Source organism: Arvicanthis niloticus, chromosome 18, assembly GCF_011762505.2.
Source record: "Arvicanthis niloticus isolate mArvNil1 chromosome 18, mArvNil1.pat.X, whole genome shotgun sequence".
Taxonomy (NCBI): Eukaryota; Metazoa; Chordata; class Mammalia; order Rodentia; family Muridae; genus Arvicanthis; species Arvicanthis niloticus.
In genome coordinates, this window is record NC_047675.1 from 21,341,766 (window position 1) to 21,356,494 (window position 14,729).

At 43.9% G+C, this 14,729-nt stretch overlaps 1 protein-coding gene across 1 annotated transcript in view; it reads left to right on the top strand.

The window, feature by feature from the left end:
* Window positions 1-14,717, top strand: part of Ogfod1 (2-oxoglutarate and iron dependent oxygenase domain containing 1) — a 31,993-nt gene extending 17,276 nt beyond the window's left edge. Inside the window, exons 5-13 of the mRNA XM_034522470.2 lie at window positions 403-519; window positions 1,051-1,142; window positions 1,349-1,477; window positions 1,849-1,962; window positions 3,711-3,790; window positions 4,035-4,360; window positions 9,644-9,766; window positions 10,130-10,188; window positions 10,863-14,717. Of these exons, the coding sequence (XP_034378361.1) occupies window positions 403-519; window positions 1,051-1,142; window positions 1,349-1,477; window positions 1,849-1,962; window positions 3,711-3,790; window positions 4,035-4,360; window positions 9,644-9,766; window positions 10,130-10,188; window positions 10,863-11,024 (1,202 nt within the window). The 3' untranslated portion in view covers window positions 11,025-14,717. The remainder of the gene's footprint in view (window positions 1-402; window positions 520-1,050; window positions 1,143-1,348; window positions 1,478-1,848; window positions 1,963-3,710; window positions 3,791-4,034; window positions 4,361-9,643; window positions 9,767-10,129; window positions 10,189-10,862) is intronic.
* The last annotated feature ends 12 nt before the right edge of the window (window positions 14,718-14,729 follow it).

The window sequence follows — 14,729 nt, forward strand, 5'->3', positions numbered from 1 at the left end:
ATTATGTCTACATAGAACAGTAACTATAGCTATTTGAAGTGATGTCAGGGATGTATATTGATATGGAAAGACGCTCGCTTTGTAATTTTGAAAAACTCAGCCCACAACCCACCACTATAGCATTAACATTTCTTTAAGTAAATACATATACAAGGAGAAAATACTGCAAAAATATGTGGGAAAATAGTGTTTGTAGACCTGTCTGTATTTGTTGTGTTTCAAGCTTTCTATATTATCTGAGTTTTATTGATGCATTTACAAAAGAGAAGTGTCATTTTAAAACCGCAGGACAGTTCAAGCTGGAGTTGACACTGCAGATGTATGTCAGGACTGACTGAATCCAGAAGCAGATAACAGCTGCTGCATGTGCAGAGATCTAAGTTATGCTCTATGTGCTTGCAGATGCTCTGCTCTGCCATGACGATGAACTGGAGGGGCGCCGGATCGCCTTCATTCTGTACCTGGTTCCTTCTTGGGACAGGGACTTGGGAGGCACCCTGGACCTTTATGACACTGATGGTAAGATGCAAGTTTACCACCTCCAGGTAGCTACTCCTGAATTCCAAATGCTTGCTTCAGGACAATCACTCTGCCATACAATGTGTCAAATGAGAGAGAAACCATGGTTTTGGCACAGTGGCTACCATGGGTAGAATCAATATGAGTCTGACAACCACCTCTCAAAGTTACATTTCCAGTTAGTTCTCCAGAGACGAAGCTGATTCAGATGAGAAGTGGGCCCCGCTTCTGTGTACTGACCACAGAAGAGTAAAAAGCATATCAAGCTACCTGTGCCTATGAGTCTGCTAACAGCAGTCTGTTTGACAAGAAGCCAGATCCTTTGAGGGGGGACTCACTACAGAGAACCTAATCCAGCTCTCAACAATAATAGATGGACAGTGTGGTAGAAGCTCCTGTCACCTAGCTGAATGAGCAAGCTTGAGTGACAGGTAGGAGGCAGTATTTGAGAATTCCAAGAGCTGGATGAGCCAGCCTGAAAGCGTCAATGATGCTGGGCCCTATTCATGGGTGTCTTCTCTCCTGATGCAGAACACTTGCAGCCAAAGCAGATTGTCAAGTCTCTTATCCCTTCCTGGAACAAACTGGTTTTCTTTGAAGTGTCTCCAGTATCCTTTCACCAGGTAAAGGCCGTAAGACAAACCGTCAGTGCACTAGGGATCAAGGGTCTGGCTCTCTGATCACCCACGTCTGTGTCTCCTCCCATTGGACTCACTGTCTCACCATGCCATTTGCATACCCAGCCTGGCAGACTCAAGCTAAAGTGCCCTGACTAGTGTCTTCACTTGTCCTCCTTTGTGTTGATGTGCCGATGGTCTTGCTCTTGCAGGTGTCTGAAGTCCTGTCTGAAGAAACATCACGTTTGTCTATAAGTGGCTGGTTTCATGGCCCTTCGTTAACCAGGCCTCCTGCTTACCTTGAGCCCCCAATCCCTCGACACCCTCACATCCCACAAGATGTAAGCATCAATTATTGGAATTCTTATCTTGTGTACTATAGCATATCAGTTGTTTTTCTGACTGCACTTGGGAGGACCATAAGAGCTGATATGTATTTTGTAGCACTAACATCAACCAAGGAAGGGCCTTGCATATGTTAACCAAATATTGTTTCAATGAACTATATATCCAGCCTGTTTTTCTGATCTTAAAATTGGGTTTTGCCAGTGCTGGAACTAGACTTGGAACATTCACTTTTCTTAGATTCTGATAATGTTTTTGGCATAGTTTCCCAGTGCTTTTTGTTTGATAGGAGAAACATAAGAAGTGAGGAATATGAACTAGCTATAGAGATTAATCGATCTCCTGTATCTGCTGCTTCTCTTGTAAGCATGAAATTTTATATGAGTGGATCAACCCTGCTTACCTGGAAATGGAGTATCAAATGCAGATTCAAGAAGAATTTGAGGAAAGGTCTGAAATTCTCCTAAAGGAGTTTCTTAAGGTAGGCCACCATACCCTGGTTTATATGTGTTATTTGACATTTAATCTTGGTAAAATTGACTGCACCAAGATTTATCTTTCTTCTTAGTTCAGATGTTTATGTAATTCTCTTCAAGTAAAATGCACAAATTATAATAATAATCATTGCTGTTGGGCATATGCATGATATCCCCAGAATTCTATGGACCCTTTTTTAAAGGTTTATCTTTTGTTTTTAAATAAAAACATGAATGTATGCACACATGCATGTGGGTGCTTAAATGCCAGAAGAGGGCATCAGATCCCCTGGCACTGAATCAGTTCCAGGTGGGGGTTCTCTGGAAAAAACACTGTAACCACTGAACCATCTCTCCTGTCCAGGACTATATTGCTTAGTGTACATTCGTGCATATATGTATTTCTGTCCTAATAGGACTTGGCACCTAGTTTGGTTTTTTTCTATTTATTTGGTTAGTGTGGTACTTACTAATTTTTAATAGATAGATAGCTACTTAGAGTTGATCTAATACTGAATGTTTGACCATCATGAGGCAACTTGAGTAGAAAGAGAGCTGAAGTCAGAAATCATGTCCTGGCTCAAGTTTCCCTAACCTGAGCAAATCAGTCTCACTAGGTAGCTGTTGTGTTACTGGTCACAATGGGATGATACCCACCTTGCCTTTCTTGCTGAGTTATGAGAACTACGTGAGATGGCACATACTGACAGAGCACTTCATGACCACGGTGGATACACGGATACACATTCCCAAGAGCTCTTCCTCCATGAAAAAGGAGGAGGGGTTCTATAAACTGACTCTGTCAGAATTTCACAGCTAACATTGAATGGTACAGAATTTGAGGAGCATTATCTTGTTACAGAAATAATTGCAGCTAACAACTATCTGTAACTCCATTTCCAGGGAACCCAGTGCCTCTTCTAGCCCTCATGGGCAATGCAAAGATACATAAACATTCAGGCAAAGCACCCATAGACACATAATAGTGTTTTAAGTAAAGCCTCTTATAGATATATTTTAATAGAAAACCAGTTTCTTACATTATATTTGACTATTCTAAATTTGAAAGCTTCTTAAATGAGGGGAGAAGTGGGACCAAGAGAGTCTATATTGTTGTGCAGAGATGTCCATTTTAGTGATGCTAGCTAATGCAGTTTAACTTTTCCTCATGACATCCTAAGAATCCAAGAGGAGTTGGTGTCACTAGGAATTTGAAATTTAGTGCTTATCAATTTAACATAAGCCGTCCAACCACTAAAAGCTGGGGAAAGGGTCAGTGGGTAAGACCATCTGTTTCATAAACATGAGGGCCTAAGCTCAGATCCCTAGCACCCATGTGAGCATGTGTTTGTAGAGATGAGAGGGTGGAGTTGCTGGCTACCAACCTAGTGGGGAGAGGGTCTGGGAACTACGAGCTCCAGGTTCAGTGAGGGACCAGTGGAAGAGATACTTCTCTGGCTTATCCCCACACACGTATGGGTGCATGTATTCATGTGCACACATTCACACACATCACACCCATATGTGCAAATAAAAGTCTTTAATAATAAATTTATAAGCACTTTATGGGAATAGCCCAACGACACTTGGCTCTTTTAGGTACAGCTGCCACAGAAATCTTGTGTGAAAGAGGAAATACTCAAATGGTCCTCTTAGGAGTCAGCCGGCTGATATTCTACAGAGCTGCTTCTCCTGCTGGATAGTGAGGGGTTGCAGAAGGATTTGCTAACTTCTTTATCTGCTTATTTTCCAGCCTGAGAAATTTGCAAAGGTCTGTGAAGCCTTAGAGAAAGGAGATGTGGAATGGAAAAGCCACGGACCCCCAAACAAAAGGTAGAGGTCACCGTCGCAGGTGGTTCCATCGTGAGTTAGCATCTCCCTTTCATCTGCATAGCTCATCCCCTGTGGGACTCTTGCCTTAACATTTAGTTCCCCAGGACATAGGTCTTAGCAGAGACTGACTGTTCTCATAAGTCGTGCCATCATTTAGGGAGAAGGATTCAAAGCTAATGACCAGCTCTGATTGCATGGCACTATAACATGTAGGAACTAAGGAGCTTGCCATTGCTGCTTGCAGATTTTATGAGAAAGCAGAAGAAAATAATCTCCCTGCTATACTGAAGGAGTGCATGGACCTGCTTCGCTCAGAGGCACTGTTCTTGCTGCTCTCCAACTTCACTGGCCTGAAGCTTCACTTCTTGGCCCCTTCAGAAGATGATGAGACTGAGGAGAAAGGAGAGGGGGAGACAGCCAGTGCTGCTGCTGCTGCTGCTGCTCCCACTGAAGAAGGGACCAGCCAGAGCCCCTCGGGGCCAGAGAATAATCAGGCAGCTGCTGCCAGTCACAGTCAAGAGAATGGTGAACAGGCAGACCCAGAACCACAGGGAGACAAAGACAAGAAAGGTAAGCTGGTGTTAAGACTCATCTTTATTTTCCTCTGAAACCATTCCACATTTAACTGATTTATCCTTAGGGGTCAGGATGGGCATGGTCTAAGGCACCAGACTCAAATGATTTATCGATATCCATGTAACAGGTACTTCCTGAGCATCTATTATGGGCACTGTTTCCACCTCAGGAACAGGAGAACAAAACAAAGTCAGCTCCCAGGGATCTTGAGTTCTCCTAGGAGATGGCAGAAGTCACGTCTATACCCAGAAAACAAAGAAAGGTCACCCAGTGCTGAAGGCTTACATAGCATCTTGTGTCACTTCCCTCAAGAGCATGTCCCTCACCCGCTGTTCTCATTCTAATAAAGTATGCGAGCTGATCTCCTCCCCAAAATGCTCTTCTTCTCATTCAGATCTGAGCAGTGGCACTTCCTCAGAGAAGCTTTCCCAGATCACCCTCTTGCCTGAGGCTGCTCAGTCATAGTCATTCTTTGTCACATGACCCCATTACAATGCTGTGCCCATGCTGCCATGGTCACTGTGAATTCATACATGCATCAGTCCTGTTGGGCGTGGAGGAGTCATTTGGAGTCGTTGTTTTGTGTGTGTTTGGAGTCATCCATCCCCTTTGGCTCTTAACAATCTTTCTGTCTTCTCTTCTACATAGCTCCCTGGGCCCTGAAAGGAGGGTTTGATAAAGACCTCCCACTTAGGACTGAGTATTCCAAAATCTCTGTTTCCCCATATTGTCCAGTTGTGGGTATCTGTGTTAGTCTCCATGTACTGCAAGAAGGTTCTCTGATGGCTGAGCAAGATCTATGGGACTAGCAGGATCTCATTAGGAGTCATTGTTATGTTCCTTTAGCAGAACACTATTTGGTTTTCTGTTAGGCCTGCGATATATCCTGTCTTGGGTTTGGGCCGTGTCAGGCATGGGTTCCTTCTTGTGGAGTAGGCCTTAAATCCAATCAACGTGGTGGGTGACTCCCTCAGTGTCTGTGCCACTGTTATGCCGGCATATCTTTCAAGTAGTCCACCTTTGTAGACCACAGGGTTTGTGGCTGTGTTGATGGTTACCTTTTCTCAGCTGACAGCATGCAGAGTACCGTCCAGTATCATGAACACTAATCAGAAGAAGGGGTGAGGCCTCTAGTGAGGCACCTCCTTGTCTTCTCCATGTTCAGTGAGATATGTAAATGCTGTTTTCAGTAATTGGCCTTACCATCACTTTATGGAGAATGACCTTAGTAATGGACTGAGATGTTTGGGGGTTTCCATGGAGATGCTTTGGCCAACGACTCAACTAGATGTAACCCATTCCTGGCACTGGAGATTTCACTCAATGGCAGAAGATGGCTAGCTCTGGGACATTGTTGGCTCCATTTATATTTCTTGCACATGTTTCTATCTTAGGAAACTTCTACAGTAGTAGGTTTCCATGTGACCCTCAAATGACCCTTAGTGTTAGTTGTCCCTCCCCATATTTCCATTCAGAGATACTTTCCTTAGCCCCTTACTCTAGCCTCGGTGGTTATATAGACTGTAGTATCAAATGCTTAAAAACTAGTATCCACATATAAGAGATAACATACAATATTTGTCATTGGGATCTAGGTTACCTCACCCAAGATGATTTTTTTAGTTCTACTCATTTACCTGCAGCTATCATAATTTCATTTTTTAACATCTCAATAATATTCCGTTGTGTGAGTGCACTACATTTTCATTATCCAGTCATCGGTTAATGGACATCTCCACTGTTCCCGATTTGTGGCAATTAGGAGCAGAACAGCAGTGAACACAGATGAGCAATGTATCTGAATAGGATGTAGAGTCGTCTAGGTACATGCCCAAGAGTAGTAGCAATCTTGAGCTAGAGCCATTCCCAGCTTCCTGAGGAACTGCCACCCCGATTTTCATGGTGGCTGTGCAAGTTTGCACTCCCACCTTCAATGACCACACACATCCTTGACAACATGAGCTATCATTTGTTTTCTTGATCTTGGCCTTCTGAATGGTGGTATAAGATAGAATCTCAATATTTTCAATTCCCTGATGGCTAAGGATGTTGATTTTTTTTAAGTGTTTCTCAGCCATTTGTGTTTGATCCTTTGAGATTACCTGGCTTAGTTCTGTACTTTGGGTTTGGTGCATAAATGTTTATGATTCCACTATCCTCTTGTGGGTTTTCCCTTTGAGTTTTTAGGGTCCTTCCCCTCTCTTCTGATTAGTTTTAGTTTGAAATATCTTTTGTCAGATACTAAAATGGCTTCACCTGCTTTCTTTTTTATTTCGTTTTCTTTTTTTTTGGGGGGGGGGGTGTTGAAACAGGGTTTCTCTGTATAGCTCTGGCTGTCCTGGAACTCACTTTGTAGACCAGGCTGGCCTTGAACTCAGAGATCCACCTGCCTCTGCCTCCCAAGTGCTGGGAGTGTATGCCACTTTAGTCCGTTTCCTTAGAATATCTTTTACCATCCTTTGATTCTAAAGTGATATCTATCCTTAATGGTATGGTATACTTCTTGGATACATCAGAAGGCTGTATCCTCTTTTCCCATCCTTTCTGTTTGTTTGTGTCTTTTTGGTGGGAATTGAGACCATTGATATTAAGAGTTATCCATGAGCAGTGTTTATTGATTCTTGTTATTTATTTGTTATGGTGTGGGGTTTTTTTTTCTTGGATTATTTATTCCTTGTTTTCTTGTGTGTAGTTAACCTCTTCAGACTGAAGTTTTCTTTCTAGTGCCTTCTATAGAACTGAATTGGTAAATAAATACTGCTTAAATTCAGTTTTATCGTGGAATATCTTATTTTTTCCATCTATGGTGATGGATAGCTTTGCTGGGTATAGTAATCCGGGCTGGCATCTGTGGTCTCTAAGAGTCTATAGAACATCCATTCAGACTCTTCTAGCTTTAAGAGTCTCCACTGCTATGTCAGCTGTTATTCTAATTTGCCTGCCCTTACTTGGTTTTCTCGCATCTTTTTCCCTTGTAGTTTTTATTATTTTTTTCCTTTGTTCTATACATTTGGTGTTTTAATTATTCTGTGTCATGTGGAATTGTTCTGGTCCTGTTTATTTGTTGTTCTATATGCTTCTTGTAGGCATTTAAATGCATGTATGTAAATACCTATAAATACCTTTATAGGCATTTCTTTCTTTGCACTGGGAAATTTTTTTCTATGATTCTGTTGAAAATATTTTCTGTGTCTTTGACCTGGGTTTTTTCTCCTCGTTATTTGTAGGTTATTCTTTTCCTAGTGCCCCTGATTTTCTGGTTGTTTTGTGTCAGGGTTTGTTTTTTGTTTTAAATTTAATATTTTCTATATAACATTTCTTATCCCTTGTCCTCAGGGCCTGAATGACTCTCTCCTCCATGTCTCACACTCTGTTGGTGAGGCTTCTCTCTGAGGTTTTTGTTTGACTTCCAAAATTTTTCACTTCAGTTTTTCAGATTAGGGTTTTCTTTAATTATTCTCTTTCAACTTTCATGTCTTGAACTGTTCATTATTTCATCCCACCATTTCTTTGTGTTTTTGTAGACATCATTAAAAGACTTATTCACATACTCTTTAAGGTCCTTGAACATATTCATAATTGAAGTCCGTGTCTTGTACTTCAGCTGTATTGTTTTTCCCAGGCCCTACTGTAGCAGAGTTACTGAGTTTTGGTGCAGGCATTTTGTCTTGGCTCTCCATGTTTGTATTTCTCTGCTGGTGTCTAAGCATCTGAAGTAATGATTGAAGTGATTCTAGGTGTTGATATCTTGGTTTCTGTTTCCCTCTCTGGATTTTAGGAAAGTGTGGTGTGGCTGTGGGTTTTCTGGTAGAGTGCTTCTACCGGTCAGTGGGTCAATGGGTGGCAGAGAGGAACAGAGATGGGCCAAGCAAAAAGGCTGAGGAACTGTGGGAAGGAGCTAGGGCATCCTGTCTGCTCTAAGAAGCAAGGTTCCCAGGGAGTTGGAGGTGTGGTGAAAGGAGGGGCTCTTACAGGTAGGCTGCAGAAAAACAAAGATGTCTGCAGAGACGAGGATGCAGGGGATAGGGGAGCCCTGTGTCTGTACCAAGAGTTGGAGTCGTTAGGCATTGGAGGTTGGCTGAGAGTAGGGGCCCTTGAAAGCCGGCTGCTGCAGGCTGAGGGTGAGAGGGAGAGCTCGTAGAGGAGGACAAGGACGACAGTGAGAACAGCCCATGGTAGAAAGGGTTTCTATTATCTGCAGCTGATAAAGGAATGGAGCTAAGTTAGGAGGGAAAGCTGAGAGGATCAGCAGGAAATAGCTAGACTGGGTTCCTACTAAGAGGTGGAATCCTCAGGGAATGGAGATAGGCTGAGGAGGGGCCCCTGAGAGCAGGCTACAGGCTTCAAGTGAGAGATCGGGAAGGAGAGTGAAAACTGGCTTACCTGAGTCCCATCCCAGGGTGCTCAGGGGATCCCAGGCAGAAAGTGTTTCTAGGTATCTGCAGCTGACACAAAGGAATGGGGTGGGCTAGAAGGGAGAGCTGAATGGATCCACAGGAAGGAGCTAAGCTGGGTCTATAACCAAGAGGCAGTGGAGGTCACAGGGTCTCTATCTTCCTTTAAACTTTATAAAATGTTTTGCAATTTTGTGGTTATTTTTGTGGCACTGGGAATGGAACCCAAGACTTGGCCATGCCAGGCAAGGATTGTACCACTGAACTCAGTCCCTAACCCTTACACTTTACAAAATATTTTAGTGCTCAAAGCTGGGCATGATGGGATGCCTGTAATCTCAGAATTCAGGAGGCTGAGGTAAGAGGACTGCATTCTCAAGGCTAGCGTGGGCTTTGTAAAGACCCCAGTTCTTCTAGCTGAAGCTCAGTGATCAAGTGCTTGTCTGCCATCCCTGCCTCCTCAGTTTGATCCTCAGCAACAAGTTTTAGTAGTCAGTCTGTCCATCTACCTTCCATGTTTCCTGCTTTGGTGGTGACATAAGATACATAAAAGTTTACTCAGGGTTTACTTATTGACTGATTTGTTTTGTGATTAAGTCTCTACTTCATCTAAAATATAAAGCAACTGAAACTCAGCAGGTGTGGTGGCAGGGCCTTCAATCACACCGTTCAGTCGGCAGAGGCAGGTGACTCTGAGTTTAAGTCCAACTTGGCCTACGGGGGGCAGGGGGTTGGGGGGTGATTAAAACTCAGCATTCTCCCCACTAAATAGTAAGACCTCATAACTTCTGACTGACACAAGACCTTATGGTGGGGCCTTGCGTTCAAGCATTTGTATAAAAGTTGTAAAAAGTTTACTAGGCGTTATTTTGTGTTTTCCTAGAATCAAGCATTCCCATGTGCCAGGGAGAGCTGAGGCGTTGGAAGACTGGTCACTACACATTAATCCACGACAACAGCAAGACTGAATTTGCCCTGGACCTGTTTCTGTACTGTGGCTGTGAAGGTAGGAAGGAGCGAGGCACTGAATCTCCTCCTTAGTCCAGGCGGAGCTCTTCCAGCTGAGCCAGTTCTGAAGTGCTTGCCTGTGGCCACAGTCTCAGAATTCTAAAGGGTGATGGGGGTGGTGAGTTTCAGTCTCCCCAAATAGGATTTATTTCTGGGTATGGAAAGGTTAATTCCTTTAATTTCCTCTTTTAGTATTCATTAGTAAGCCTGGTTTCAGTTCAGCTGTCTGGGAAATTAGGCATTCAACAGAGGGAATCCATGATAACAGATGCCAAAGGCCAATACAGAAGTCCCAGAGCCTGTTCAGCAGGCAGTCACTCTGCCAGTGGAAGCTCAGTGCTGTTTGTCTTTCCCTCATCAGGTTGGGAGCCAGAATATGGCGGCTTTACCTCCTACATTGCTAAAGGTGAAGATGAAGAGGTAAGTGGCTTCCTTCTCACAAGTTCTCCTGTCTAGCTCTTGACAAAGTTCTGCTCTTCAGACAACAATTTATTTACATATTGGTTTTGTGTGTTTGTTTGAGGCAGGGCCTCACTAAAGAAGGAGCCCAGGCAGGCCTCATCCCTGGCACAACACCCCTGCCTCCATCGACCAACTGCTGATGTTACAGGTGTGAGCCACCACAACTGGCAAGAAACACTAATTTATTACCTCAGCCAGTGTTTTTAGCTGATAAATCCATGTTGGCCTGCCTCGAGGTGGCTCTGATTTTACAAGAAAATACTGAGCTTGCAGTGATGCTTTGAAAGGAAAATCAGCACATACTGTTCTGCCTTACTGAGGGCCTGTGTTAAGGGGCTCACGCCCAGCACTCTTTCTAGGCAGTTGGAAACAAACACATTAGACAAAACCTTTTCTGAGTTTGTGCTAGTGAGGCAGAGCTTGTTGGGGAAATGTCTAGACAGAGAAAAGCTCGTCTCCTGATAAAAACATCTTTGGAACCTCCTCCTTAGCTTAAATGATCAACATGGAAACCACCTGGCCCGTGGTGACTCTCCTGCCCCGTGGTGACTCTCCTGCCGCGTCCGTGGTGACTTGCCGATGAACTGAGAATGGGCTCTGAGTTCTCTTGTGTCTTGTGTTTCCTGTTACAGCTGCTCATAGTGAATCCAGAAAACAATTCTTTGGCGTTGGTCTACAGAGACAGAGAAACTCTGAGATTTGTGAAGCACATTAACCACCGAAGCCTAGAGCAAAGGAAGAACTTCCCAAACAGAAGTGGTTTCTGGGACTTCGCCTTCGTCTATTATGAGTAACAGGATTAGGCAAAGCCAGCTAGCATTCACTCCACCAGTGCCGGGGACACGGGGTCTTGGTGGAGTGAAGGAAAGCATGGCATGCTGGGTAACAGGCTGTCCTTGCTGGCTGTGCTGGTGCACACCTGTAATGCCAGCCTCGGGAGGCAGAGGAAGGGGACCTTCAGTCCCAAGGTCAGTGTGGCTTACACAGTGAGACCCTGTCCCAAAACAAAACAAATCTTGGTCATCCTTTCATAAAATTCATGATTGTCCTCAATCTAGACATCATGCTAGAGCTATGTGCTTATCCCTTGGTTTTTTAAAAAATGTTTTTCCCCTTTTGAATTCTTTTGGTTCTATAGTAGCTGCCTTGGCAACTTTCTAACTTTGGTGATTTTTTTTTTTTTTAAATGTATGGCGTATATACAAAATTTAGCAGGGTAACTTTTTTTTTTTTTTTGGCTTGAGGTTTTGTTTTGTTTCTTTTGACAGGGTTTTACTTTGTAGCCCAGGCTAGCTCTGAAGTACTGATTCTTCCACCTCAGCCTCCTAAATGCTGGAATTGCAGGCATGAGCTACTGCACCTACCAATTCCTGCATGTATAGTCCGTGGAATTGAGCACATGGAAGTGCTCCTAAGCACCCATCACTGCCATCTGGAAAACATCCATATCCCATAGGGAATGGGAATGGTTTTCTGTCTTCCCAAAGGGAAATGCTGCTGCCCTTCTCTGTTGACCATTTGCCTCACGAGTGAACCGAACAGTGTGTCTCGCTTCCTAATTGGCTTGTTTCACTTAGCACAGCGTCCTCAGGGTCCATCAGCGTTTCCAGTGTTTTTCTTTTTCACTCCTAAGTGGTTGTAGAAACATGTGTAACCCTCTTCATGCTGAGCCTGCGAGCTGTGACACATTCGGAGTCACTACTCTGCTCCCACTGTGGGCTGTGCTCCACCCTGACTCTCGGGACAGGGTGCTCTCGGCTAGGTAGTCTTGCTCCCTTGGAAAAGGTCTGGCTGAAAACTAACACAGCCCCAGGAATTCCATGGCTGCTTACTGCCCTACGTATTTCCTCTCATGTCTACTGCCTTCCAAATCTGGAATCGTGGCTTCTCTGAGTCTAGCCTCCCAGCGACTATTTGGTCCTAAATGCTGGAGGGCCAGGTGTGAAACCTGTTGCCTTTTCCTTCCTTTTGAAAGACCCCGTGCTAAAAGGCAGTGTCAGGAGGATAAGAAGCCCTCCTTTTGCTTCTGTTCTTTTCCGTGAACTGCTCCATGGGGCTGTGGCATAGCTCTTCCCATTGTGGGGGAGTGCATGATGGCTGAGAGATGTCCTCACACTGCCCCACACGGTGTCCGTTTGCTGCTTTCTCATTTTCTGACTATCCTTGTGGGTTTCAGCGTGGACTTATTAGTAAGAAAAGCACTAGACCTTCAAGTGTCTTATTCACACGTCTCTGAAATCCTAAAAGTTCATCACATGCATTCTGTCTTTTAGATTGATGGCTTTCAATTTGTTTTATTTACCCCAGTCATCAAAACACATTTAACATTCATACCCTAATGGATACTTACAAGTTTTATGTTGTGTAATTTCAAACAATGACATGAGAATATCCAGACCTAACTGAGGGGGGCCATACTTTAATCCCAGATTTTGGAAGATAGCGGCAAGAGGATCAAGAGTTCAAGACTGTCCTCAGCCACACAGTGAGTTCAAGGCCAGCCTGGGCAACAGTATACCTTGTCTCAAAAACAAAGATTGAGCCAGGAGTGGGAGGCACACATCTTTATCCTAGCACTCAGGAAGCAGAGGCAGGCAGATCTGTGAATCCAAGGCCAGCCTGGTCTACAAAGAGAGTTTCAGGACAGCCAGAGCTACTCAGTGAAACCCTGATTCAAAAATCAAAACCAAAAGAAGACTATCCAGACCTAGTTTTAGTTGCCTTCCCTCGCCAGGCAGTGATGGGCTGTTGCCCATGCATACTGCTGTAGACTCCATAGCACTTTAAACAGTAGTGCTCAGGTAGGACTACACAGTCTTTGTTGCTAATGGTTCATTTTGCAGCTTGCCTTTTCTGAACTGCTGCAGACTAAAGGCAGACCCACTCTCCCCCCAGTCGAAGTGCCTGAATGGAAAGAACTCTGAAGGGTTCTTCTGTCTTTGCAGAGCCTCCTGGCCTGCAAGAATGATAGAACCTGCAGGTTGCTTTTCTGCTCTGATGAGCAGCTGCTTTTTTCAGTTACCATGTGCCACATCATTGATGTGTCCTTGAGATAAATGGTGTATGACAGTGGGCCCGTAAGTCTACAGCGGAGCTGACAGATTCCTGTATTCCAAATCACTCAGAGTCACGGGGAGGCTAGTGAGAACAGGCCACCTGTGCTGCCGCCGCATGAGAGCACAGCCTAGGCAGCTGTGCACACTACTGTCACTAGCAGGCCACCACTCTGTGTGCTTGCTCACATTACCTGCTCAGAGTGCACTCTGTTAAGGCAGTAACTCCCATGTGCTACAGGCAGACCCTTCGCAAGGTATTCAGAGGAAGGCATGGCTCCTGGCCGGTTCTTCTGCACATGTTAACTGCCCCAAAGACCATAGGGGAAGAACACACAGGTAGAAGGCAGTGATGATGACGACAATCATAAGTGTGTGGGCCTGTGTGCGTGTGTGTGCGTGTGTGCGTGTCTTAGTATTTTAACAGAAAATTCAGAAAGCTTAAAAAAATGAAAATAACTTGAAGGAAATATTTTTGTACAGCTATACAATGAGAAGTTATAAGTCAAAGTTCTAAATATTAAAGTTTAAAATTTATTACATAAGCTAAGGCTATTGAAGCTAGAGTATTTTTAACAAGTCGTCCATGTTGAAAGGCAGAAAGCTTCTGCTTTGTCTGTCCAACCTTGCCTCAGCTTGCAATTGCTTCATTCTTGATCCTGATTGGTTGCTGCTTTGGGCATGGGGCACAAGAGTCAAATGTGGGCTCTCAATACCTCTTCTTGGTAAAAGCTATGCTATTTTCTGTGTGACCAATGGCATGTCTCTCTTAATGCGCCTCTAATTCTGTTTTCTTATTTATTGGTGTTTTTGAGAAGGGTCTCTGTATACCCTAGCCCTGCAACGGCTAAGATTACAGAGTGCCACTGTGCCCAGCTGTGAACTTCCAGTTCTTGTAACTCCTTTTCCTAAAGGTGTTATTCCCTCCAAAGATATCTCTTCAAACTATATAAATAATGCATGTTCATTGTTGAGAATTTAAAACGGTGGGAAAACACAAAGGTCAGTTGAAATCCTGTGACAACCCTGTGTTGCTGTGAGTGTGTCATTGTGGCCACCCTGCACTGTATTAGGAAGCATGACTCCTCTGTGTTCTCTCTTTCTTCCTGTCTCCTGTTGGGTAAATACAAGGTTGTGGGGCAGTTTGTCAGGTGGGGCTTAGAGGGAGCCACTCAGGCTGCCACTGCATACAAGAATGAAAATGGTTCCCTCAGTGGGTCCTTAAGCGTTCACCTTTCAAGTTCCTTATGAATGAAAATGAGCAGCCAGGATGATTTGGAGATCATATCCAGCTAATCCACCCCAGCTGATAGACTGCCTTTAAATTTGTTTTTCCTTAATATAAATGTTTACACATATATTTGAGTGATTAATAAAAAATGGATGTTTGTAATTTTGTTTTTCCCCACAAAATAAAAGTGTTTGTGCACTTCTGCTATGGTGGTA